Raw genomic sequence first — 26,938 nt, 5'->3', positions numbered from 1 at the left:
GTGTGGATCAAAGTACACACAAATTCATAACTACTGTACATTAGTTTAAAATAAATTGATTCACATGAGTTTGTACTTCTCCTTTAATGTACTTACCTATGATCAGACAGACTTGCATTAAAAGACTAACACAATCATGACAGTGGATGGATTGGGCAATAAAGTAAAAACAGCTTTTTTGGCGATAGTGGAGGTTAAACACTATTATTAAGAATTGCCTGCACATGAATTACTTTTTTTCTTTTTACTTATTTATCTACCTACTATCTTTTTTTTTTTTTATATATATGTATACTTTCTGCAAAAGACTAAAGCAGAATGAAAAGCTCAAAGCTCTACAGTGAACCCCAACAAGTAACACAGTGTCAGCCACATTGGTCTGGCATCCTATAGTACAGACAGGTTGACACAGGATATGTATATTTCCCCCCCCCCCTCTCTTTGTCTGGATATATGTCAACTAGTTGGATTTTTATAGACAATCCGGTGGGGATATGGTTATACAACTAGTACCAGCTTATCTCTGTCACACAATGCCCAGTATGATAACCACTCCACCACCAGATGAAAAGAAGGACTCACAGAGAAGTGTGAAAATAGAGTTGGTGAAAAAATATAAATTTTAAATTTTAAGACCTATAAGACTTACAGGAATTTTTGTTTGCCCAAAATTAATATTTCAAACAAACTAAATCCTCAATCTTGTTCATATATATGTTAATCTTTAACAGAATCAGAAGAAATAGATACCATAAATATTTTTCCAAGATTCTCTACCATAATTATCATGAACACTACAATATTTATATAGTACAGTAGTTTTTTTTTTTTATTAAATACACATCAACAATGTTTTTGTTTTTTTTAGATGAGAATCAAACACCAAAATTATTTGATACTAGATTCTCCCCCCCCCCTTTTTTTTAAGAAAATTTAATCACCACAACTCTGTTCATTTTGGTTGTACTGTAACTATATTTATCTCTTAAAATTATATTTACATACTGTATCTGGTACAGTAATTTACCAAAACTTTCCAACCTTATATCAATTCCACCTAACAATTAGTAATACAGATTTAGAAATAATAAAAGTGGTAATAATCCCCAACTCTAAATCAATATGAAGAGCCCATTCTTCCCTCATTATGTAATTTTTTCACTTTTAAATGAAACCGAGTTTCCGAATACGTATCTGTCAACAATTCTATACAGTACAGGGTATCAGTTAAGTCATAATATGCAAGATACAGTTTGTCTACATAACCAGTACAGTAGTACAGTACAGTATATAAAAAACACACTAAGTGCATAAGTTACAAAGCACTACACCAAAAGCAATTTACTATATGATGTTCGAACATTTTCACTTTTTTTTTTCAGCAGATGGACCTTTTAATACCTTTTACTGTAAATATATAATATCTTGCATGTTTTTTGCCACTGTGTTGTATGGTGGCCGTATATGATCTATAACTTTCTTTGGGTTACATACTATCTAAACCTTGGTTGCAAAATCTCCAACTTCTACTTTTTTTTTTCTTTTTTTTTTTTCATACACATCATAAACATTCAAGAAAAAATTCAGTTTTTATGATGATACACTTATTCATACAGGTATACTGTATATACAAATTCTCATAATTATACATTTCAGTGGACACATACTTTCATGGAGATGTATACGTACTGTATATCTTCATGACAATGTATGTTTCTATGAAGATATGAGTCTACCTTTATATCTTTAAAGTTTAGTCACAATATGTCAACCTCTACCTACTCTAAAGTCAGAGGTTCATTGTCTATACAGTACAGTACACACACACACAAAATCATTTTTCAGAAACATTAGGAAAACCTTAAGACATTGATTTAGATCATAAATATTTTGTGATATTGTGAATAAAACAAATTGTTTACTTATAGGATATCAGGAGTTCCAACAGCTTTTCTGGAATATGTTCTGGCCTCCTCTGTTGGGTCTTTTACTATACTAAAGTAGTAAACAGAATTTGAAGAATGTATAATTTATAATTTTCCAAACTCCATTCCACTTTTTAAAAGTACTGTACAGTATATAATGCTTGACTGAATATTCTTAAATCACTACAGAAAATATTCAAATATTTTATATATATTTTTATATACCAGTACATCACCATACTGACACATTTTATTTATTTTTTAACAATGTATAATGTACAGCAGTTTGTATTATTTTTAGAACTTTTGTTATAATTGCATGTAAAGAATATACATTTATACTACACTAGGATACTGTACAAACATTTTGTAGCACACAGCTTCACAATACTAATCTTTTCAGCATTCATATCACTTTTGACATTTAGAGTAAGTAAGAATTAATTTGAAATTACACATATTTCACAGTCATGTTTGTAGAAAAGAATCATCAACTCTTCACAAAAAAGCAACACATTAGACTGTCTAACTTTTTGATACTCAATTGCATTCCAGGTATACCAGTGTCCAAAATGGCAAGCAGATCCTCTAAACTCATAGGCATTAGAAATAACAGTAATATCAAGTTTAACACAGATGCTACATTTATCAAGAGTGTCACATTCTTGAATCTTAAATCAAAGTCAGACTAGTTTCCTGTTGTAAAATTACACTTCAAACTTCATGAACTATAAGTGTTATTTGCCCCCCCCCACCCCCCACACACACACACAAAAATATTCACATAGCATTTCTTTCTATTTTACAAAGCTATTACACCACTACATATACTTTGATAAACAAATCCCTATGTATTCTTTACGTCTGTGAACCTAAAAATCAATGTCAACTTTGAACTCATAAGCTTGAACTTTTTGTTTAAAAACATAAACACAAAATTCCAAAAACACAATCATGCCAATTTTGAAGCCCTGGTATGATCTTGTAGTGACTCAAGAATAACTACACATAGTTCTCTACTCGTATTTAAACTGTCATAGATTATTGTAATGTAATGTAACTTAACAGATGCCTTGTACATTTTTGTATTGCCCATGAAATTGTAACTAGTTGTTTTGTTGTAACTGTGGTTGAGTTGACTGGCTGACGTGGCTGAACTTGGTTCGAGACTTGAGCCGAGACAGCTTCGTTCAGTCAGCCGGTATATATACTCGTGGGAGGCCTCGGAACACTCACTCACTCTCACTCCGCGCTTGAGCACAGTTCTCCTCGCCACACAAAGAAACTTGCAATCGCAGCCTGAGTTTTCTTCCTGGATCCAGTGCTACAATCTCTTTAAAGAATTAATATTTCACTGATTTTCAGTACAACTATGAGCAAAAATGCAAATAGTTTCAATTCATGGCACATGAAACTTGATGAGCTGTGCCTCTTTACTCACTGAAGTTCACTGTCTGCTGTTGAATATTCAATTAGAAATAACTGAACAAGACCCTCAAACCATCAGGATCAAATGCAATGATTCATTAAATGGACAGAAGACTGACTTAAGTTAAAAATCCTCCAGAAAAAGGAATAATGACTGAATAAAGTAAGACTAGTACAGTAGGCATACTGGAAGGACTTTTCAAAATAAGAGATTGTATAACAACAAAAGCCTATGAGTCATAGCGTCTACATAGTATTATGAAGCTGTCGAAAACACAATCAAGTCTCTATAGAAATTCAATTTGCAGCACAATAATCCAACTGTAAGCTTTAAGATACGTACAGTACTAGCAACAGAACAATGCCACAGTAACATTTCATAATTGTGCAAAACATCAACTAATGATACTACAAATCACCTACCACCAATCCTAAATACTATTGTATAAAAACAATAATGATCTACTCTAAAGATAAAATCATGATACAGTAGTACAGTATTTACTCATGCACCGCATTACTTACAACACATTGATATTACCTCAGAGAATTTTCAAAGCATTTTTATCTACGCAGGTGCTCCTCTACTTACGAACGATTTACGTTCCTGGGGCTTGTTTGTAAGTCCAACTTTACTCTTGTAGATACCAAACATATTGTAAAAAATGAAAAGATTGTGGATATTTAGTACAGCTATACCCTTTAATACAACCTTAAAACCTGGCTCACTCTTCTCCTCTTAGGTAATGTTTGTTCTATCTGGAATTTTCTTCAAAATAATCCAGTCTCATCCACATTAAACACCTGTTCTGGCAGGTAACCCCCCTCAGTGATGATGTTTGTATCTCTAAAAGTTTGTAAGTTGAACGTTCTTAAGTAGATGAGCACCTGTATATAGTATAGATGTCCATTATGGATCTAATTTTAATATTTTTTTTCTTTTTAAAATGGTAACTACATATATACATACTACGTAAAAAGATATTAGTGATTATAATGTTTGAAAAGGATCATGGTTAAAATTCTATGGCAGGATATTTTCTAAAGCCAAGAAAAAATTTAAATATTATACAAAATTGCTACTAATAAGTTCTATGTGCAGTTTAGAGCTTTGCATTTTTCAAAGTACGGTAAGCTTAATAGTTAGTAACATCATATCTAGAGCACAACACATTTATCCAGAGAAATAGCCTCAAACAAATACCTCCTATCTTACCAACCTTCCCATATCAATCAAGGACATTGTTTACAGCATTAAACTTCCATCAATAAACATTTTCTTTATCAGAAGTATTATGACAGTTTTCATTTTGGTATTTCATGTGAGAATAAAACAATGACATCACAGCACCTAAATTGTAAAACCCTTTGATGTGACAAATGACATTACAATAATTCCCACACCTTTCACAAACTTATGTCAAAGAATACCTCATGTCTGCTATTAACACAATAATTATGTAACAAAAACAGTCCTCTCCAAATGAATCAAGTTCATTCATACATTGTTTCATCTTCAGCATACAGTACTGCACGGTTTTCATGTGTGTGTTTTCCATTAGGATTTAAGTATAAAAGTTTTCAATCAATATCTAAAAATTATACAATATACTGTACCTGTATTTTTGTGTTCTAGCATTATCACAATCAGATTCATCTGTATCTGTACATATTGTACCTGTACAGAAATTATTATATCCTCTAATGTTTATGTAATGGCTCACTAGGAAGTTCAACACTTTTAACTTCATGAAAAATAATAGGTCACCAAGTTGCTCCAGACATTTCAACATAAAGAAGAGGTTAATCAGTGTAAAGTTCTTCTTCAGCAATATACCATGATACTTTATAGTTAGACAATGAACAAGACATTGGATATGATTTTAGTTGTACAGCTGGAAGCAAGATATTTGTACAGTATTATGCCTTTTTAACTTATAATAAATACAATAATATGCAGATGATTGCACTCATCTGTTTTTCTTACTGAAAATCTGAATTTGTATATTAGATTTTTTACCTACTTTTTGTGTTTGCCTTGGGGGCTGACTGTGATAGGTATGAGGCAACAGATATTTTAAAAAGTTGGTGTATGTTATTAACGAAAGGTATAAGTATTCCTGGTAAATTCATGGAAGGTATGGGAATTACTGTAAATGGCACTGAAACCATAAAACAAGGACGTGAGATTTTCAAAACGTTTACAGCCAAAAATATCTTATATACCAACTATCATGCAAATTGGAAAAGTTGTTTGAAAAATCCATATAAATTATCTACAGTACTAAAATCAAACCAATGATGTAATGGATATATGCTGATCCCACTTAAAACATAATTTACTCTGAATTACATAAAAAAATAAATAAAAGTAAAGCCAATGCACACCATAGTAAATCTTAAAAAATTAGCTTGAAGAACACCAATATTTTTAATAACTTTGGAGTCTATGTGCAAGCATACCATTGCTTCTTCATTTGACAACCTACTCATCACTTCATAACTCATACAAGTTCTTAAGATAAATTAACATATCTGCTGTTTATGGTAAACCTGACAATCATTAACCTTAACATATTAAGGCAAACACCTGGTACAGTACAGTACTCATTTCTCCACATGCCAGTAGGTTGCCAAGTTATTTGGTATACTGTAGTTCTAAGTATAATCAGGTAGAACTCACCAACACTCAAACGCAGAAAAAAGTTATTTTACGTTTCAAAGCTCTGTAAATTTTAAGATCAGGATTAAATAATCAAATGAGCCAAAGTAAAAAAAAAAATATTTAAAATTGGCTAAATATAAAATGGTTATTTACACTTATACTATAAAATCCCTCTAATGAAAGTTATCATAAGCAAAGCTGCCAGGCCTTTTTTTTTTCTTTCTTTCTTTTTACTGTATTTTTTTTTTTTTGTCTACTTGGTTTCTTGGGCTATATATGTTTGCCAAAACTACATTTACAATCACATATAATTCAATATATACAAATTCCAATGTGCCAAAATATCCTACAACCTTTCACAGTAACATTTAAAAATGAGAAAATTCATGCAATGACAAAATACACTATATTATCTAACCTGAAACCTTGTAGAAGTCTGAGTAATCTTTCATATTTAGAGCTTATAAGAAGGGTTCCAAGTTACTACAGTATTGATATTAGATTAAGAAACTGTGTGTGTATGTTCATAGGAAAGATGATTGTGCCAACTTAAACTGTACAAAAATTCAGGTGTACTGGAGAGGTACAGTATACTGCACACCACTCTAACCAAACTGAATTTGCATGTAAAAATTTACGTGCAGGGGTTCAGAGCTGGCATGACACTGATATCAAAGCCCAAAGACACACAAAAACATCTTTACATACAGGGTCGTCCAATTTAAGTGAACCATGTTGAAAATGAAATGAAAATTCATGAAATGGACAAAATCTGTATTTAAGCAGTTTGCAAGTTTCTAAAAACCCTTGGAAACAATAGTTATTAATGTTAGAAAGTTATGTCATCCAAATGTGCACCCCTCTTCGCAATACACTGCTGCAGTCATTGGCGAAAGTTGTGCATGACTCTACGAAGCACATCTGGAGAAATGGCATCAGCTTCCTGTTGAATTCTAGCCTTCGGGTCATCAATATCGTGGAATCGATGAGAGTACACCTTCTCTTTCAGAATCCAAGGCCACCTGCCACCAACTGCCACCCCGCTTCTTCCTCCCACTCAAACCCTTACCCAGTGTTGCCAACCTGAAACTGGTTCACTATAATTGGACCACCCTGTACATATACAGGTTCCAAAAATAGTATCTTGCAAACTTTGTATCCCTGCTATATTCCTTTATGTGACCAAAAACAAATTAATTACGCCACATTCACATACTCAGAAAAGAAAGTTAAAAGCATGATAAGTTATGGAACTAATAATACTTACAATGCTCACATATAATGACTGAATCAGGGGGTTGTAGTATAAACATGACTGGAGTCTGGAGATATAAAGACCTGTAGAATGAACCACAATAAACAAGAAAAACTTTTGGAAATCTTCATACCACAACACAAGAATTTTTGACAATTATCTTCTGAAAGATGGGGAAAAGAAACTATCCTCATAAATGAAGAAATATACAACATGTCAACTGCAAGTACATCCTGACTCAAAAATGTTACAAATATTTCAACATATAATTGAAGATATAACTGGATAACAAGTTTAATTTTTTTTAGTCTACTGGACTCTAAAACGTAAAACTGACATGTAAATCCCTTTATAATAATCCATTAAAAAAATTTCATTGATAATAATTCAAGTTTGACATCATTCTTCCCATCATATTTGCACACACACAAAAAAAATGTAAATACAATACCAAAATACAGTACATGTTTCAATACCAGAAAACTGAAATACAGTACAGTACAGTACGTATAGTGTACGTATAAGTAAAAGTCATAAACATATGATGCAACTACTCCCCTTTTATGATAATATTAATATATATGCCATCATTATAAAAAATTAATTAAATTAATAGTTATATTCACAAACATATGATCCCAAAACCAAAGTTAATATTACAGACGTCGCAGGGCATATAAATGATTGAAAACCACTGATATCCTTTATGCTACTTCCATTCTGTATGCAGTTGTTGTTTCCCTTGCATGTACAGTCAATCAAAAAACTACCTGTTGTCTCGGTTGGGTTGTCAAAATCCTTCGCCCGATGTGTAAAATTGTTGAACACAATTTTGTTAGGATAGTTTTTTGATTAACTGTACAAACTCAGGTCCCTGGATAACCACATGCTGGGCTTAACTAGAGTCCCATGAGTAATCTGTCAGGCCCAGGAATTAAACATAATCTGCTGAGTCCTATGTGTTTTTAACATGAAATATTATTCATGTACCACAGTTTATTCTTAACTAGGACCTGTATCCATTAAACCATAAAACACATCCTCAATTGATAAAATGCATTGGTTCAACAGACATTGGTTTTATTCATATATGGTATATGGTACTGAAACAATAGAGCATTCAGAACATTCAATGATAATTTTTCTCCTTCCCTTTTACTATTTACTGCTTACAAAACAAGGAAGAGCTTCTTCACCCAAAGATGGGGAAAGCAAAAAAGATTTCTTTGAGATTCACAAGTCACAACCATTTGTCCTGTGGAAGTTTAGCAATTAAGCTTTGGTTTCTTTTCAGAAGATATCATGTGTATGACCTAATCTATGGAGAAAATTTTTTTGCAAAGTATTTTCATTCATATTTTTGCCTTGTTAACCATGAATAATAAAGGTTTTTAAAGGATATGTATATTATTCTAGGACTAGCATCCTTAAGTTACGGCCATCCACTTCCTTTTTCCTGCTATTCCAATATACAGTACATAACTGAGGTTTCTGAGTGGCTGTAGTCAAAGATCAAATCTAATGCATGGTTTAATTAAACAGGGGCAGCCATCAACCATCCAGAAACTTAACATGACCATACAGAGAGGTCACCAAACACAGTTCAGATCAATCCAACAACTTGATAACTTACTTTATTCCTCGATTCTTGATAAATTGTGACAAAAATCTAATGTGAGAGGTCATAAAGAACTTCACCATATGTACCGTAAGTCATAAATAAGGGATTGAATCTGAAACCCCAATTTATGGCCAAGTACAGAGCAAGCAATTCCAATTCCAGTTCAGTGTTGAAAGCCTATGATTGAGCCCCGAAATGACTAGTGCAAATTAGATATGCATATTTAACCAACTAATCCAAATAATAAATCCTGAAGCAGTCATCCTTCTCTAAAGCAATCACGGGACCCAAGAGGATGATAATTGGAAGAATTAGTTTACCAACAGACTGAATGTTTAGTCTTACCATTGTTCAGCAATAGCCATAAGACCCAAGGTTACCACATTTGAGTATTTCTAGGGGAGCTGGGAGAGAATATGAGTTACCTGATGTGTGCTCAGCTTTAAACTGGGATTTCAGTGTCAATCCCCTATTCATAGCCTAAGCACATCTTAGGTGATTCCAGTTACCCAAAGCATGCAAGAAACAGGGGGAATGGAGGTGAACAAAAACTCCACATAAAAGTGCAACTCATATCCTATATACTGGGAGATGACTAATGAACGAGGAAGAAGGCATCTGGTATTGAAAGTTTACATCTTCAGTCCAACTTTATCCATTGCCATCCGAGCCACTAAATTAACTAGACTAAAATATAAATTGTATTTATTCTCCTTCTGTATAGAAAACTTAGCCTTAAATGAGTACAGTGTATCCCAATGCAATAAAAAAATCAAACAAAGTACTGTAAGTACTACTGGTGTTTGGCACAGATAATATTAATTAAATTCTAAGATGTCATTATTTCAAATGAGACATTAGAAAACTCAGATATTTTCAAACATTCAAATAGACGATGCATTGAAAATCTCCAACAGATATTATAAACAACAGTTACTGGCAATCTTCTGAACTAAAAAACAGGCAAACAACAATTACTAGCAGGCAAAGTGGGAATAGATTTACAAAAATGGATTATACCTCTACTTAGGCAAAATGTGCACAGGAGGTCCTCGTTATAAGGGTATTCATTATCCGCAGTTTCGCAGTTAAGTGGTCAACTTTTTATGACCATCCACGTAAAAAGTCCCCGCATTTAAGAAGATTCCACTTAAAAACTCCGAAAACTCTGGATAAAATCTACAGATTTTTAGATGAAGAGTTTGAAATTTCATCCTCTTCCTGGCGTCATGCATGCACACACGTGTCCCTGCTCCAATCTCCCACTTTGTTTCGTCCAGACCAGTGCTGTGTTGTGTTTACTCCTGCCTTTGTTGTATCTTTTCATGTATGTTGTGGTGAATTATTTTATCATTTTTGTAGCCATGAGTTCCCAACCCAAACAGGGTGGTGCAGCACTCAAAAGGAAGCACATTAGCTATAGTATAGATGTAAAATTAGAAGTGATTAGGCAAAAGAAGATGGGATTCGTTATCAGAGGCATTTTTCTGGTACCAATTAACCACGGATAACGAGGACCCCCTGTATTGCCCACTGCAAGTAAAGCAGTAATGAGTCCCCTTAAGATTTGCAATAACCATACCATATCAACCTCAGTCACTACTTAGAACATTTCAGTGTCTGTTCAACCACATCAAATTAAAAGGAGCCTTTATGGTATATGACACAGTGAAATTAGAAAAAAGATTTGCAGAGCTAACAAGTACATATCAGTAATACCCACTATGTAAATATGAGCAAATAAGGAACAAGGAAAAGGATAACTGAGAATAGAGAAAACATGGGAAGGATGTAGTGGACAATCTTTTGTCACAGTAATCTTCTCAGACATCATAAACCAGTGTTAAGTACTCATTGGAAACCAGAAATGGAAACTAGTGAAGGGTTACGGCATTATAGCTGCATATATGACGATCACAAAGCATTCCTAAATGGGTAGTGGTAAGACTTCCATGCCATCAAATTTCAGGTAAATTAATACTTCCAATTTGTACCATTTTGAGGTTTATTTTCTGAATTGGTTAGCTAAATAGCCGTGTCTATTTAGTGCGAGTCACACACATCAGTGCTCCAGATCCTTGTTTTTCAACCCTGTGACATTGAATTCTAACTGGAGTCACCCAAGAAGTGCTTAAGCTATTAAATTACAAAAGGAAAAAAAATAATGTAAGGACCTTAAAGAAATACTCAGATCCAGAATAAATAAAACTATTATGATTACTTAATGATGAATAAAATAGGATTACCCGGTACAGTACATAAATTAAAAATTTATGTCAACAAGCTAAATGCAACCACACTCAAGATAAAAGACAAGAATGAATAAAATTCTATTTGCACCTTAAAAGATATTACATAATAAAATGAGAAAATAAAATAACCCTAACTGGATCTAAAAGAATCCCAAAAGGATCACATATGAAGAATCTGCCTCAAGCAAGAGTGATACTGCGTGGTACATATTCCAGGACAAATGATCAGTTAATACCAGGAAATATAACATGACCTGTAAAAACATATGGATATGGCACAATCATCACTTGCTAAAAGATGTTTGCAAATATTAATGGCAAGATTCTCTTCTAAACTTCAAACAGAGATTCAAAAGTTGTTCTTTCAGGATAAACTAAAATTATTCACTACAGTATATCAACCAAAAGTTGGCTTTCCAACAATTTAAAAAATAAATAAATAAATGCAGATATCTTAGAAGACTTTATGTAAGAGAATTAGAAGTGGCAGTCATTAAACACAAATTTCATACTTCTATTGGACAAACTAAAATTAAAAAACGTCTTGGTATCTGTAGTTCTGATAATTTGTGATTTCCTGATAATATTTTCACATAATCACATTCTTTATGGAGAACAATTTGAATGGTGACTATCTTTAATGATGGGTGATACAAGCTTGTTTGGAATGATAGGAAAAACAACTTTGAGGCTATGGAAGGGAGTACCACAGTAGAACATGTCTTGATACCAGTAATATATTACCCTTCATGCACACCTAGTTATTATATAGACTTTAAAGTATAGAAGATAAGTTGTTCTTTACCTCAAGACTAGACCATATGCACTGCACAAAAATTTTAGTTTGTGGGGTAGTTCAAGTGACACCCTACTTAATGTGTTGTTACTGCAATTGAGATGCCACTAATCATGAGTTTTCTTTAATATGTGTTAACTTATCTAAGCATTTAGTTATTAAATTAAAATAGAAATATTAAGATTGTAATTTTTCAAACATTTTATAATGAAAATAAAACTAACACTGAAACATGATATTATTTGCATAAATACAGCAGCCACCAGACCACAAAATTAAACTATTTGTCAAATATGAGTTGATTCTAACAAACCTAACCTAACTACCTAACATTCTTAGAATATTTCTTAGTTTAGAAAATGTATTTCTTAATTTAGGTAGGATTAAGAAAAGTATGGAAATCCCAAAATACTTAAACTGTAATTCCGAGGCTGGATATGGGCTATTAATGAGGAAAGGAGTAACTTTCTTTCTGTACAATAAAGTCTTTAAAATAGTTAGTTCATGTATGCAAGAATGGTAAAATAACATCCACATCTTTTACAGAAGTATGAATGATAATGAGTAAAGGGAAAACATGCTTGTGTATTTTCTATTGTTTTGGGCCACTGTACTGTACCTTAAATGGGAGAGGTCTTGAACTACTGTTGCACCACTAAAACAATATCTCTTACTAAATAAACAGACCTATGTTTGTAAATTAATAAGCACCTGGATGGATCAAATTCTACAACTCACAACACTGCATGTTACATTCGTGACTTTTCAATGACAGTTAAAACTATATATTTCCTCGGATTGTTTACAATAACCATTAAATTCAAAATAAAACCAATATCCTCCAAATGCATGAACCAAATCTTTTTAAATACAATAAACCTATTCTTTAAAATCAATAACTCTCAAAACAGACTTTCTATGATTAATAGAGACAGGTTACCATAAAATAATCTTCAAGAAGTAAAAATATTAAATTTAGTCATTAACCAAATTTGTATTTTTGTCAATTATAATTATACAAGAGAAATAAAAAACAGTACATGGAGTGCACAAGGTTATATAGTAAATCAGTTCAGAATAATACGAGTGTAATATTTATATTCTTCAAATGCTTCATGCTGATAAAAAAAAAGCCCCAAATTCATATCACATCCAAACCAGAATGGCTTTTTATGTTTACTGAAATGTTAATAATTGTGTCAATCATAACTAAATACTGATATACTCCAATTAACTGCAACAGAATAATTACTACTATACTGTACACCCCAATAAGTTTTCTGAATAAAATAATTACTGTATTAGTATACTGGTCCCAGGATGATAAGTTAAAGGGGAGATAACATCAGGTACAAACTTTTAAGGAAACTCACAATAAATATCTAAAATTTTCTCCTTAAGGTTGAGCAGTGCTAATTTTATGAAGTTTTTGACATTTGAAATTTATCATCACATTAAAAAGTAAACTCAAGATTTAACATAGTATAATAACAAAATCTTAATAAAATCAATTACAATTATTAAATAAATTGAAGTGACAGGTGACACATCATGTCCCCAGATATAAAATGTTTCTTAAATATGTCAGTTTACACAATAAATTACTGTATTCTGACAAATATTTTTACACACTATTCACACTTTTTTTTGTACTTTTATTTCCTAACAAATACATTTTATCTAATGAATGAATTCTGGTCACTTGCAGCTATTATCATGCATCTAAATACAGCTAAATGTAATTAGTATAAAATATGCTTCATGCATTTCCTGTAATACCTAAATAAATACTGACAGTAAAAACATCATAGAAGAATGGCAAAATTGTACCTTGTGCTTTAATGCACAACAATATTAGGGAAAATACTGGTAGAGATGATTATTTGATGTATACATTTTTTTCTCTGTTAAATCCTTTAGAGAAAAACCTGAATCATCTCTTTTATCTGTACCCGATGGCTGAAGTGAAGACCGTAAAACACCAGCATAAGTTTTATTGTCTTGGCTGTTGTGTGCATCATTATATGCACCTGATTGCGATAATCCAAGAGAACTCGATATATTTTTCAGACCAAATTCTCCATGTGAAGATACAGAAGGATTTATATTATCACCACTAGAGTGCCACGTAGATGAAGCCGAGTTTACTGACTGTGAATTGTGAGGAGAGTTTCGGACACTACCAGTTGAAGTCTCTCGGCTGCCACGTCTTAGATATAGCGGAAGGCTGGGAGTTCGATAACCAATTGGATTAACATCTCTAAGATCTAACTGTGCCATGGGATCCACTAATCTATTTAATCCACTAAATCCAGGGGGTGGTGGAATTTCTCCCCTTTCCCTAACAACTGTCTCTTCTCTTTCTCTATTTGCCACTGGTTTCTCAGTTTCTCTATTGGTGAATGCAGGTCCTCCCGGTCCTCCTGGCGCCCGAGAGACCACAGAACCCGAGAAGTTGACACCGTGGTTCTGATGCCGACTGTGTAAAGAGGCCTCCAATTCTTGCACAGTCACTATTTTTCCTACATTAGCAGGGTTTATGGACCAAGGATTTGTACCATGATGACGGAAATTTGGATTTGGGGGTCTCATAACACAAACTGGATTTCCTGACCAAGAATCTAGTGGTGGTCGACACATACCTTGAATGGGATCTACCGGTACCCTGCTTTCCATGTCTGATTCACTTGCATTCCACTGGTTAGGAGTCTTGGTGGGAGAATGGTCACCAATGAGCTCATCAATAATCCGTACGACATCTGGAACTTCAGGAGCTGGGAGAGTGGAGTCCTCAGATCCAACATTACCATTGGATTGGGGATGCACCTGAAGTATAGGCGGCTGTCTCATATGTGCCAGTACACGAGACTGCAACTCATTCTGTGGCTGATTTAGCTGATTAACCACAAGACGATGTTGTGCCTGTGACTGCGTAGAAGCTTGACCATCACTAGTACTGGAGTGAGAACTGGAATAATCAATAATGCTATTTCTTACAGTACTGTATACAACATGCATATTGATTTTCTAAACATATAAACCATCAACTTCTGACACACTTGAATGCCTCACAATATATATGTATGGCATTTCCTCATAATCATGCACTAAAATTGTAAATAAAATATCTCATGAATTCACCCTTTACTAATTTTGTGAGTACAGTGGTCCCTCGGTTAACGAAATTTCGGTTAACGAACTGCCTCCCATAAGATTCTTAAATTCGGTTAACGAAATTCTTACGAACCGACCTCAACATGTTTTCGCTTGCACTGGCTGGTCAACCAGCTTTAGTATTAGTCCGCCAATACATTAATCGGTTCTAGGGCTTAAATTCCTTACTATTTTAGTAAATATCAAGAAGTTTATACTATTCAATAATTTTAAAAGTTTAATATTCAATTTTTTAGTCATTTTAACAATTATTGAACATAATTGAAGGTAAAGTGACTAGTTTAATGCGCGGCATCCAGCCTCTTAACACAGCAAACAGGCGTAAGTCTCTCTCTGTTTTCACTGGAGGTAACATCTTGCTTGAGACTCTCTTTAACTAAACGCTTTTTTCTGTGTTTCCAAGCAAATTATTGGTCATTTTGAAATATATTTTACATATTGACAATATATAATGCAGTGCAGTGTTGATTTTAAGAAAATAATTTTGAAATACACCAAGAGAACTAAAATTTTATGGGTGAGATGGTGCCATGGGGTGACTTCTCTTCCACCCCAATGCCTTCTCTTCTTCCTTCTCCTCCACCCCCATTCTAATTCCCATCATCATCATCCAGGAGCCTTCTACATACACACCTCAAAGTAAGTGAACTTTTCTACCATTTTTGTTGAATTTAGGCAATTTTCGGTGAGCTGGAACCAATTACCCAAAACCCATTGAAACAATGGTTTCGGTTAACTGATTTTTCGGTTAACGAACAACCTGCTGGAACGGATTGTGTTCGTTAACCGAGGGACCACTGTACTCCCAATTTATTTCTACTTAAGTGAAATTGATCAATATCCCCAAGTTAAAACTATATGGAGTGAGGATAATACTTTTCAATAATCTACCCATGTACAGTTAGCATAAAATTATTGTAACATTTCCTGAATGAAAGGTCTCACTTCAGTACACAATGGTGAAACACTTCAATTAGATGTCCAATTGATTAGTGTGTGAGTTGAGTTAAAAGTTATACAAATTAGGTAACTAGTACTGTACAATAAACATGGGATATTGAATTTATACAGATATTTAATTGGAGCATGATGTTAGTACAGTAAAAGTCCAAAAATCCGGATGGCAGGAATCCGGACCACCCGAGAATCCGGACTTTTCGAAAACTCAAACTTTTTAAATTTAGCGGGCTTTTGTGGGTTATGAGAATGAATGGAGTTGCTTTAAAAAATTAATTTACATAATTCTAATAATAAAAGTAATTGTAAATTATAGGTAGGTAATTTTGTTAGTTTTGTAATTAGCTTGAACTGAAATGTAAAATTTGAGGCACTATAAATCTTTTGTGTGTATGTGTGCATGCGTGAATGCCACAGCTGCACAGCGACAACAAACGACCACACGATTGCCACTTTAAAACAAGCAATCAAACTGTGACAACGTATGTAATTTTTGAGTCCTACTCTTTCCATGTACAGAGTACAAGCCCATAATAATGGCCCCTAAAGTAGATAAACTTCGTTGTGTGAAGAGAAAGAAGAACACATTGAAATTGAGTGACAAACTTAGAAATAATTAAGAAACTAGAATGTAATGTGAGCAATGCTGTTCTAATGGAAACATACAACATTGGAAAGTCTACAATTTATGATATAAAAAAGGCAAAGAATAAAATTCTAGAATTCACAGCTTCTTCTGAGCCTTACATTAAAATTGCTGAAAGAAAAAGTTTACATTGGCCCAAATTAGAAAATCTTGATAAAGTGTTGCACGAATGGTTTTTGTTAAAACGATCAGAAGGTATGGCAATTTCTGGGCCGATGCTTATTGCCAAAGCAAAGTCTTTTAAGGAGCAAATGAACATTGAATCAGAGTGCGCATTTAGTGATGGATGGCTTAGGAATTTCAAGACTCGTCATGGTATTAGACAGTTTGTTTACATTTTTGTCTAGTGTCGACTTTATTTTTCTTTAAAACTGCTCGTTTTGATAAATGAAGCATGCTTTATTTGCTAATGAATAAACTATCAAAATGTACCTGTTCATCTCTTCTTTATTCCTCCTTAAATTTTAATTTTAAAAGTACTGCCTGAGAATCCGGAAAATCCGAAAATCCGGACCGACCCAATCCCCAAGCAGTCCGGATTTTTGGACTTCTACTGTACTAATAAGATAGAGAATAACTTAATAAATGAGGTCAGGAAGTGAAAGAAAATGTAAAATAGGCTTTTTGGGGGATCGTAGGAACTTTGGGTTTAAAAAATAACTAGTGTCACCCAGAGGATGATTATGAGAAGTGAAGGTGCTAGTACTGTATTTTTTATGAAATGTACAATATTTATTGTTTAATTAATCAGTTTTGGAACATTTTTTTTTTGGGGAGACTCTGGAACCTACAGTAACTAATTTTTACCATTTAAATTAATTAAACTATACTGTAATTTGACAATTAATGATGTCTTCCAGTACCTAACCAATGAATCATCACGACACCACTGTACTGCCTAAACCTCTGACATAAGGGTACACAAACACATCATGAATAAATATTGAATCAAATTCTCTTCAAAAAATGAAACACTTACCTTTCTCTGGAATGTGTTGACAGTGGTGATTCAGTCTGTCCTCGAGAGCGTGTTGACTGTGAAATTATAGATGATGGATTGGATGAAAGCTGCCGTTCTGGAAAATGCACATTGTTCAAGAATTGGAATGATTTTTCTCCTTCACTCTGTGCTGTTACCCTACCAAGCTGGGGTGTAGGAACAGCTATAGAACGACCAAAGCGAGTACATCGCATTCCAGGAGGCTGGGTCAATATGTTTGGAGGAGCTACTTGTTTCATGTTTTGATAAGGTGCAGGCAGTGCTGGCATGAATGTGTTGCGGTTGAATGGGTCTAGCTCAGCTGGTCTTCTTATTGGTGGAATGCGGTGAGGAACATTACCAGGCTGGTATGGATACACTGGCAAAACTCCCGGATGCAGTGAATAATCATACCCATGTGGATCCATGTAAGGTGCAGGTGCTGCTGTGACCACGGTTGGACGTAAAGAATGGGACGCAATTAGAGGTTGACCAAGCCTACCAGGTTGGGGTCTGGCTATTTGTGTCTTGGGAGCTGGGTTATAATGCACTGGAGACCACTGAGGAGGCATAGGTGCTTGGTGAATGTAAGGTAATGCTTGAGGTCCCATAACAGGGTGGATAGGGTAGGTGGGGATGTAGGAATTATATGAATGGTACATGCCAACATAAGGTGGTATAGCTGGCACTACTGGTAGTGGTGGTAGTGGAGAATAATAAAGATAACGAGGAATAAACTCTGGCGCTAATGGGTTCAACACATAAGTTTTCTTGAATTCGACACCATCCAGCTGTCCCCGCAAAGCAGACCAGGAGATGCCATATAAGGAACCAGCCTCAGAACACAATTGCAGAAATCTTTCCCATAGTTTTCTGTGGGAGGATAAGTATAAAAAATAAGTGTGTTACAGACCAATCTAAACAGAGAGCATATCATCAACATCAAACTCTGCTGATATATATCTTAGGTAAATCATCATCATCATCATCTGGTAATAGTAATATATTGCCTCCAGTAATACCACAGTTAGCACTACCCCATAGAGCAGTTTGTTATAGTGCTCTTGCTTGCATCTTGGAGCTCTAGGAAATTAAAACAAACACTGTAGTAAAAAGTCATGAGTCAGAACACTCACAAGTGCACTCTGTACATCACGGGTAGTTAGTCTCATTCAACTCACGATAAAATAATAACTATTCATAGTACAGTACTAACTTCCAGTTTTCACAGTTCACTAGGAGGGGGATTGAGCTGTACGATAAAAAAAATTAACCCTCTAGCTTAAAAAACAAAAAAGATATGTTTGTTTGAACTTCTATAAACTTTAAACTCATTTTTCTCAGCTTTTTTAATTTGGCGCTTCACCCCCTTCTAATGCGGAGCGCCTCATATACACTCCTGGTAAATTTAAATATTTAATAAAAACAAGACCAACATATATCAATCTTTGGTCCATACATTACCTCAAAACACAATAAATAAATAAGTGAACTTATACATTCACATCTCACAACAAACAAAAAACACTTTACAGGGTACATGTTAATTCTAATGAAAATACTCAAACTGAAACACCACACTTTCACTGTTTCACTTCATTTACAGTAAGATTTATCCAGCTTCTGAAAACACTTTATAATCTTAGATGTCTTGTATTCATAAGAAAAAATGGTGTACATGAACTGAAACTGGAAGAGATCACCAAGTGCATGCACATTCCACTCCCTCATATGACTGCTAACCATTAAAAAAAGGGACCATAATCTTGTCATTGATGGACTGGCTTGACTTCCAAAAAGTGTGCGTGTGTAAATTGCCATGTTTGGTCGGAGGTTTTAACACCAACTTTTGTTGCATGATATGCTGTACAGTGCAGAGAACACAGACACTTGTTAATTTACAAAGTGGATAATACTGTACAGTACATCCACAAAAATATGAAAAATTGTCAAAAGCTAAATCAAATTTGTGAAGAATACTGAAACACTCCAAAATACAGTACTAACATAGATGGACAAGAAACAACATACAGTACCTCATTATTGCATATGTACAAAAACTTAGATTATAACTGATAAATCATGCCTGTTTAAAAAACAAGTAGAACTGACATTGATTTGGATGCCTGGACATTGGAAGCTAAGTGACTGCTAAAGATAATCTTTCAGCTTTTTGGTCCAAGAAAAAAAATGCAAAAACATTATTTTTCTGCTAAAACAATAAAATGAATGATCTGGTTAATCACACATCTAATGAAACTTATCTTAACATAAAATCTACCAATATTTAACCTAGAGGTGATACATTAGTCATTTTTTTAATAAGTCCAACTAAAATATGAGAAAATTGGGTTGAAATAGAGAACATAATCTTGAGGGATAAATGGGTTGGAGAGTGCAAGAAAATGTATATGCTTAGAGAATGTAAATTTTCTACAGCTCTAAATGCAAAGAAAAAATTTACAATAAATGAATAATCCACAAAACCATAAAATAAAAAAAAATTAAAAATCATGAAAATTAAAATCATAAAAGCATTGTGTTCTAACCTGCATTTTCCAACTGAGCAGAGGGAAACTGGGTCTCCTACAACAGCAACCAAACTCTGAGCTCGGGTAATGGCAGTGGTTAACAGCTTGGCATTTGAGAGGAAACCAAAATCAAGTCCCTCATCACCTGCTTTGCAAGTGTGGCGTGTGCGGACAGTCGAAAGGATGATCACTCTGAATTGCTTCCCTAGAAGTTTCAAAAATCAAATATAATTAGGTATACAGTATACAAAAAAAAATGTGGAGGGAAAAGAAAACGTGACAGTTTAAGTATTCATGATTAACTAAAGATAATTGCAAGATTGGAGCCAGGTTCACAAGTACCTTTGAGTGTTGATGAATTTGTTACTGGTAAGCAAACTGTTTCCCACATCAGGAAAAACAATGAAAAACTGAGGAAATTGCTCTGATAAAACCAGTGTCACCTAAGAAATGGCTACAATTTACCTAATCATGAGGTAACAACTTGCACTCTAGCCTGTTTCCATTGTATTCAAGTTTAATAATATACCACCAGTATATCTCAGGGTATGCTCAGGATGAGTTTTTTTTTCCCTTCATCATACTTCCTGGTCAACCAAGTGTTTATTGCTCATGGCACTCAGGAGATACAAACTAATACAGCCAGGTTGATTACAAACATTTAGAAGAATCTTTCAAAGTTTCTCTTGGCTGCCTCTACTAGTCTCCCAGCAAAGTTTCCCATAATCACTGGTAACATGCTGAAGGGTAAAACAATCCTAATTAAAAAAAAAAAAAAGTCACAATATACTAACCTTGTACATTAAGAACCCTTTCCACATTGATTTTATATAGTTTGCGTTTCCTTAACTCGGCTCTAATGCGAACCATCTGATCAGCATACGGTGTTACAACCCCTATGGAAGTCTCACCAACTGGACCCCATTCTCTCTTTGGCCAATGGTTGATGATTTCTCCCACCTGTTCACACACCTCGTACACCTGAAACACACACACACACACATGAGTATATATATATATGTATCATAATACTGTACATAGGAACCAAATTAGTTGTAGGAGTCTTTTAAAGCAAACACAATATGTTTAACTTTAAATTCACCTCGGGTGCACTTCAAATTAAACTTTTCTTTCCATCCATTAATTTCTCAAAAGTTCACCCTTTCACTATACTATTTCTCAAGATCTATTTCCTATTAAATCTACCATTATTGATTCATTCTTCAATTAACAACTATACTACAAAAATACACTACATTTTAAACTTTTCTTTCTTTTTTTTTTCATCCATCCTTTTAGTCTCTGACCATCATCAACAAAATTATAATCTAATATCAATCACATCACCACACAAACCACCAACATCTAGTCCATTTATAGAGTGCATTTAGCACACTGCAATAAAGTTCTTTCTTAGTGTACTCCAACTCAAACTCTTTTCTTCTCTATTTGCTCTACACCTACACAAAGTTTATGTACATTACAACATAAACATTTCATCTTGGTCCTCTGTACATGTCTAAACCTTAAATGATAAAAGTTTACTTGTCCAAACACTTAAGATAAGTCACCAAGAAAGTATTTATCACATTAAGTTCTTCCATTAACTTTTATAATTACTACATGTGGTGGGTAATGTTGGTGACAATGATAACTAATACAGTCACATATGATACATCGAACAATGTCTCCTCATTCTCACCTTCGACACATATGCCTTAAGCCCCGGGTTAGGGTGCTGCTGGCACAGTAAACCCCCCCCCCCCAGATAAACCGAGAAAAAATCAACTTAAAAAAATAACAAATAAATAAATAAACGGGAAAATACATTCTGGAACATCACCCGGGGCATGTTGGTCGGACGTTCTGGAATGTCACCCGGGGACTAAGGGTTAATAAAAACAAAACACGTATCTGTGTACCATGATAATATGAGCAGAAATATTTTATTTTCATTTTCTCACTTGATCTTCTAAACCTGGGGTTCCCAAGCATTTTCCAGTTAGACCCCATCTAGTACTGTTGCCTATCCAGTGCGACCCCAAGTCATTACATATTCTGTATATATGATGATCCTTAGAGTAAATACGGACATTTTGATAAACGTATTTAACTACAAAAACAAGTAAGGAAAATGTATTACATAACTGAGAAGTCTAAAAGTAAACACTGGCAGAAGCAGGCTACAACTCTCTCATGCTTAATATGTGACATGTTTATATGATAATTTAATGTTCTATATCTGGGGATATAATTATATGGTTAAGCAACATAAACAGTTTTCTTAGTTACTAATATGTCAATTCAAGTTGCATTATAGTCATCATTCATATGTAACATGTGTACATTATCATTTTTTTTAAATTTGGTTAACTAGGGGGTAAAATTGTGCGATTAAACAACATAGCACACAATTTTCTAAGTTTAAGTTTGATATGTGATTACGGTAATCATTTTTTATAAATATCATTGACGGGAAAGCTGCCTCACAGACATAGGAGCTTCCAAATTTTATCAGAACCTTGATAGTTCAATTTTATCCGCTGAATGTCAATTTGATATATTACCCAAAACATTGATATGTCATCATAGATGGCAAAATTCATCTTTGCCTCGTTGTCAGCCTGTAATTCTGCTATTTTGAGGACAAAAGAGCCATAATATTTTACATCTGCCTTGAACAGAAACTGAACAAAATTTAAAGACTCGGTAAGCAACTCAGAGAATCTACCATTAAAATTTGCTGCCATTTTTTGTTACGTAACGTGTTATCAGCGTTCACCTTCCCTGGACTGACCTGACTTGACACAAGGAGAGTAACTGCATTATTCCCTTGACCATAATTTATAGTCCTGACTTAATGAGACAGCACCTGGCCCAAGTTCTTCTGTCCTGGACACCTGGACTATGAGCTCAATGGGACCCCATCAACCCCATGACCTCTATGCGACCCCTTATGATGCATCTTGCGACCCCATTTGGGGTCTCGACCCCGTGTTTGGGAACCACTGTTCTATACCAAGGAATAAATCACAACTTACTTTGATAATTTAATGCCAGTAACCTACCTCAGAATTATTGTGAAATGCTGTCGAGTTAGGATCCTGAAAGTCTTCTCCCCTGGCTGTAAAAAATGTAAGAGGATGGAACTTTGGATGGGCAGTTTGTTTCCCACTTGCTACGAGACGACCCTCATAGAACAAATCTGAGGTGTACTGGTGGAGGAAAAATAAAACAATAATGAATGATTACAGTATCATTAGAGGCTTACTGCCTTTTCAATAAAGCATTATATTTAAGTGCCATTATGTGATCTGGACAGAAAGTTGATTGCTCTAATGTTATCACAGAGAACAAATAAAATCTCTAAATCACCTACAATAAATCTTACAGTTGTAAACACACAATTTTTTGAATTTTTAATAATGGTCAAAAAATAACCCAGCAATATCTGATGAGTGACACACACCAACAAAATGATGGATAAATAGTAAACATCCACCGTTCTACCGTGTGGTTATTAAAACAGGAAAAGCCTATTTCTAGCTGTGAAATATTATCCTGTCAACAATGATCCACCCAAGGATCACTTCACACCACAGTATTTTAATATAAAATAAATAATAATTACAAATTGACAACAATGGTAATAACTTTACCCCAGCAAAAATTAATCCAGTCTCCCTCACTCTCCAAAACAAATGTGCAGTTGACTCATGGAAAAAATAAATACATTTAACTGTTGGCTATATTGGTCCCCTCTACTGAGGCGATGACAATCTTACAGGTCATGTATGACAGCACATACCAGGTATACAATGAACAAAACTTTAGTAATATCTCACCTTTATAATGGCTGAGTGTGAGCGATAATTTTCTACAAGCATTATTTTGCATGGGGAGTCTGCAGCATAAAGATCATACAAACGCTCTAGAAGAGAAGTACCAAGACCTCGCTCTTCACAAAACTTAGAGAAAACCTGTAAAAACCAAGTAATAGTTCATATTATTTAATTTTTTTACTTGATAATTAATAACTCTCCTGCTTTACATTTTCAACAAGTTTCGTTTTTCTCACACTTGCAAGCCTTCTCCTGCTTTAATGTAGGATGGCTGAAAACAAGAATAATCACAGACTCTCCCTTCATTTACTGTCATTCTTTCACTCTTACTGCTGTAAGTAGCAAATGTTCATAAAGAATATCATTCGTAAAAAAGTATAACAAATTATCCAATTTCAAGTCTGTAATAAATAAAAATATTAATAAATCATTTCATCATTACACACCTCTGGACTAAGCTGCATGTAATCCCCTGCCAATACAAGACGAGTGTCAGGCTTTGCTAAAGCCAGTGGTGTGAGGGCCTCACACTCCATAGCTTGAGCTGCCTCATCTATGAGAATGTGAGTAAATACACCTGTAACAAAAAAAGAAATGTTTTTTTATACTTTAATCTTAACAAATCCTACATCTTTACAATGCAGTCAGTAAGTAATAGAATAAACTGTACTTTAAATATTACACACTAACATCTAATATTCAAAATTTTTGCCAAACTGGCAATTTTATACAAATCCTGCTCACTGACTCACACATACACTCATTTCTTTGTGATATCACGTACCACCAAGAGTGGACATAACTACAAGCATGCCAAGTTATCATGCAGAAAGAATATAAGGAAATTCTTTTTCACACAAAGGGTTGGGAGACCTATAGAATGGTCTACCAGCCCAAGAACAATATTGGGATCCAAAATAACCCGTCAAAATTATCAAGAACAATGGAGGGATCCTACACTGGCCACCTTCCCTCATCATGGCCATTAGATAAAATAAGGCAAGGTAAATAAGGTTTATCTATATACAAAAAAAGTTGATCTGCAGAAGATGGCTATTAGGTCATCCAAATATATCTGTTTCCACTTTTATAGGCCTTTTCCTGCTATATAGTAGGGTGGCCTGAACCAAATGTAAACACAGACTTTCCCTTCATTCACTAGCCTAACCAGCCCACAATCCTTAAATCAGCTACGACCTATTGCAATCACCCCAATACCCAGCCTAATCTGTGAAAGTTTTGTGTTCGACTGGGCTTATGCTGATATTGCAGGAGTCGTAGACCCTCAGCAATTTGGCAACATGAAAACTTCCTCCACCACTCACTGTCTTGTCAGCTTTCTCGATTACATATACCGCCATTTCGAGAAACGAAAAACGTCTGTAGCTGTCGCCTTCATTGATTTCACTAAAGCATTCGACCTAGTCGACCACAATATAATCATCAACAAAGCTATTGACCTCGGGCTTCGGAGAAGTCTTATACCATGGCTTACAGACTTCCTCAGTGACCAACACCAAGCTGTACGCTTCTGAGGGGCTGTCTCCACCTTTCAGTCACTCACCTGTGGCATCCCCCAAGGTACCAAGATGGGACCACTCTGCTTCCTTATGCTCATCAATGATGCCCTAAGAGAAACCCCTGCTCGCTGGAAATATGTCGACGACTCCACCATTGGGATCAGCGTCAACAATTCTGCTCCCAACTATACCGCCCTTCAGGATTTATTGAACAGTCTCCAAAACTGGGCCACCAACAACCATGTCACCATCAACCATACCAAGACCATGGTTATGCACATCAACCTCTCCGACATTGTCCCACCTCCTTCCATTACTCTAGGTCCGAACACACTCCAGGTTGTAGATTCCACGAAGCTCCTCGGCGTCACCATAGACAACAAACTAAATTGGAAACCACACGTCAGTGAAGTTGTCAAATCCTCCAGTTTCCGTCTCCACTTCCTCTGCCGACTCAGTCCCTCGGAGTTCCTGCACCCGAGCTCCTCAGTGTTTACACAACATTCATACTTCCCAAGCTCACCTATGCCTCCCCCACCTGGTCTTCCTCCCTAAATGCCACACAACGTAAACACCTAGAAAAAGTGCAAAAGAGGGCATGCAAGATTATTCTCTCCCCTTCCTACTCCACATATCAAGAAGCGCTCAACACACTGACCCTCCTCTCACTGACCATCACCACGACCTCATCTGCAAATTTGGTAAGAAGCTTCTACACCATCCTCGACACCGGCTCCTACTACCACCTGAGATCCCTAGCCCGAGAATTGCTGTTCGACACCACAACCGCATCCAGCCCATACGTGCACGAACTGATCGCTATAAGAACAGCCCAGTCCCAACCATTGTAAAAATTATCAATAACTTGTAATAAACCAGTGTATTCACTCCCAGTAAACACTACTCCTTGCACTGTCACTATGTGGAAATGAACTGTAGTTTGAGCTTTTCCCCATCTAGTTATTATATATCTCATTTGTATCACTTATGTTACTTGTATATTATTTGTAATTCGAAACCCATTCCCCAAATATGTAACTGTATATTTTCAGCCTTCTGGCTGCCAAGCTCTTTCAATAAACCATTAATCATTATTATTATTATTATTATTAAATGCTCATACTGTATTGCTATGCACATTTTGAATGTTCTGCTATGAGGTTTCTTTTCCATGCCAAATGTCCCTCGTAACTGTGTAACATCTTGCTCTCTTGTTATTCACACACTCAAAACATTTTCAAGACTTGACCAAAACTTGTAAATTAGGGTCCATTTATAAATATAGAATCTTCAGCTTCCAAATGTAAAGTTGATGCATAAGAGAAAAAGGCTATCACAATAACCATC

General features: G+C 34.8%; 1 protein-coding gene across 3 annotated transcripts in view; it reads right to left on the bottom strand.

Annotated features, from left to right (window-relative positions):
• Nucleotides 1-259: 259 nt before the first annotated feature.
• The window catches only part of LOC121873261 (probable helicase with zinc finger domain), a 39,737-nt gene continuing 13,058 nt past the window's right edge, over nt 260-26,938 (bottom strand). For 2 of the 3 annotated variants that reach the window (XM_042376686.1, XM_042376688.1), the window contains exons 10-16: nt 24,518-24,648; nt 24,075-24,209; nt 23,298-23,444; nt 21,024-21,210; nt 20,248-20,434; nt 17,699-18,571; nt 260-14,910 (exon numbers count right to left, since the gene is read on the bottom strand). In XM_042376686.1, the coding sequence (XP_042232620.1) occupies nt 13,797-14,910; nt 17,699-18,571; nt 20,248-20,434; nt 21,024-21,210; nt 23,298-23,444; nt 24,075-24,209; nt 24,518-24,648 (2,774 nt within the window). In that variant the 3' untranslated portion in view covers nt 260-13,796. The remainder of the gene's footprint in view (nt 14,911-17,698; nt 18,572-20,247; nt 20,435-21,023; nt 21,211-23,297; nt 23,445-24,074; nt 24,210-24,517; nt 24,649-26,938) is intronic. The other variant, XM_042376687.1, reaches the window with a different exon arrangement.

Source organism: Homarus americanus, unplaced genomic scaffold (genome assembly GCF_018991925.1).
Source record: "Homarus americanus isolate GMGI-L3 unplaced genomic scaffold, GMGI_Hamer_2.0 scaffold32929, whole genome shotgun sequence".
In the NCBI taxonomy this organism is placed as follows: domain Eukaryota; kingdom Metazoa; phylum Arthropoda; class Malacostraca; order Decapoda; family Nephropidae; genus Homarus; species Homarus americanus.
Note: the sequence above shows the minus strand (reverse complement) of the source record. Positions and strands in the feature narration are given on the sequence as shown.